The following is a 2,187-nucleotide window of genomic DNA, read 5'->3' on the forward strand; positions in this document are numbered from 1 at the left end:
CGATGGGGAGGCCGGGCTAGTTCTGCTGACTCGTCGGGGAGTCCAGTGGAGGGAGTGGGCGGGGTCAGGGGTCAGGGGTCAGTTGGTTGAACCGTGGGGGGGGGGGGGTTCTGAGTTCTCGGCCCCTCTCCTCTGGGGCCGGGCGGGGGGCCAGCTGGGGGGAGGGGGGTGGGGCGTCTGGGGGGGGCGAGGAAGAGGAATCGGAGGCAAAGGAGCCGTCTCTTTTTATCATCATCATCATCATCATCATCATCGTCGTCGTCATCGCTCGCTCTTTGACTCTCTTTCTTTCTCTACCTCGCCTTACCTCTCTCTCTCTCTCTCTGCCTCTCTCTCTCTCTCTCTGCCTCGCTTTACCTCCCTCTCTCTCTCTCTCTCTCGCCCCTCACAGCGCCGTGGCCTCCCAGCTGGTCCCCCGCGGGATCTGGCGTCACTTGGTCTCCGTGGCGACCGGGGGCGGGGCCGCAGAGGCGATGGGGGGCGTGGCCGCGGAGGCCAGGCTGCAGGGCGTGGCCGGGGCAGGAACGGACACACCTGGATGGAGGAGAAAACCACACGTTAACCTAGGGTGTTTGTGTGTGTGTGTGTGTGTGTGTATGTGTGTGCGTACACACACACACACACACACACACACACTCACAAACTCTTCTCTACTCCTCTAAGTGTCCATGTGTTGCAAACTTGGTTCTCTGCCCCTCTAAGTGTCCATGCGTGTGTGTGTGTGTGTTGTAAACACGTGTTCTCTACTCCTCTAAGTGTCCATGTGTTGTAAACGTGTTCTCGTGTTCCTCTAAGTGTCCATGTGTTGTAAACATGTTCTCTACCCCACTCAGTATCCATGTGTGTGCGTGTTGTAAGCACGTTCTCGTGTTGTAAGCGTGTACTCACGTTGTAAGCGTGTTGTAAGCATGTGCTGCGTGTTGTAAGTGTGTTGTAACCGTGTTGTAAGCGTGTGCTGCATGTTGTAAGCGTGTTATCGTGTTGTAAGCGTGTTGTAAGCATGTTGTAAGAGTGTTGTAAGCGTGTTGTAAGCATGTTGTAAGAGTGTTGTAAGCGTGTTGTAAGCATGTTGTAAGCGTGTTGTAAGCGTGTTGTAAGCATGTTGTAAGAGTGTTGTAAGCGTGTTGTAAGCATGTTGTAAGCGTGTTCTCACGTTGTAAGCGTGTTGTAAGTGTGTTGTAAGCGTGTTCTCACGTTGTAAGTGTGTTGTAAGCGTGTTGTAAGTGTGTTCTCATGTTGTAAGCGTGTTGTAAGTGTGTTGTAAGCGTGTTGTAAGTGTGTTCTCATGTTGTAAGCGTGTTGTAAGTGTGTTGTAAGCGTGTTGTAAGTGTGTTCTCATGTTGTAAGCGTGTTGTAAGTGTGTTGTAAGCGTGTGCTGCATGTCGTAAGCGCGTTCTCATGTTGTAAGCATGTTGTAAGCGTGTTGTAAGCGTGTTGTAAGCGCGTTGTAAGCGTGTTGTAAGCGTGTTCCCGTGTTGTAAGCGTGTTGTAAGCGTGTTGTAAGCGTGTTGTAAGCGTGTTCTCATGTTGTAAGCGTGTTGTAAGCGTGTTGTAAGCGTGTTGTAAGTGTGTTGTAAGCGTGTTGTAAGCATGTTCTAAACGTGTTCCCGTGTTCCTCACAGTCCTGGCGGCCGGCTGGGCGGGCCCCGTCCGCGGGGGAGGCGCTCTTGGCGGGGGAGGAGGGAGAGGGCGTGGTCAGGGCGGTCGGACCCAGGGAGTCGGCGGGGTCGGGCCCCGGGGGGGCCGGCGGCGCCTTGGGGGCCTTGTTCCTCTGCCGGCCCCCCCCACCGTCCATGCTGCTGCCCAGCTGCAGCCGCCTCATGTGACGCACCACCGCTGTGGCATTGAACGCTTGCTGGAGGGGGAGGGGGGGGGGGAGGGAGGGAGGGGGAGAGAGGGAAGGAGGGAGGGAGGGAGGGAGGGAGGGAGGGAGGGGGAGAGAGGGAAGGAGGGAGGGAGGGAGGGAGAGAGAGGGAGGGAGGGAGGGAGGGGAGGGAGAGAGAGGGAGGGAGGGAGAGGGGGAGATGGAGGTAGGGAGGGAGGGAGGGAGAGGGGGAGATGGAGATGGAGAGGGAGGGAGAGGGGGAGGGGGAGATGGAGAGGGAGGGAGGGAGGGAGGGAGAGGGGGAGGGGGAGATGGAGAGGGAGGGAGGGAGGGAGAGGGGGAGATGGAGAGGGAGGGAGAGA

The 2,187-nt window shown here is 57.2% G+C and overlaps 1 protein-coding gene across 1 annotated transcript in view; it reads right to left on the reverse strand.

Moving 5' to 3' along the window:
- Nucleotides 1-233: 233 nt before the first annotated feature.
- Nucleotides 234-2,187, reverse strand: part of LOC311376217 (calcium/calmodulin-dependent protein kinase type 1D-like) — a gene marked incomplete at its 5' end in the record, with an annotated part of 6,461 nt that continues 4,507 nt past the window's right edge. Inside the window, 2 exons of the mRNA XM_084491081.1 lie at nucleotides 234-534; nucleotides 1,621-1,855. Coding sequence (XP_084347207.1) covers nucleotides 431-534; nucleotides 1,621-1,855 — 339 coding nt within the window. The 3' untranslated portion in view covers nucleotides 234-430. The remainder of the gene's footprint in view (nucleotides 535-1,620; nucleotides 1,856-2,187) is intronic.

The sequence above is a fragment of the Micromesistius poutassou genome (genome assembly GCF_964030765.1).
Source record: "Micromesistius poutassou genome assembly, contig: SCAFFOLD_1682, whole genome shotgun sequence".
NCBI lineage: Eukaryota > Metazoa > Chordata > Actinopteri > Gadiformes > Gadidae > Micromesistius > Micromesistius poutassou.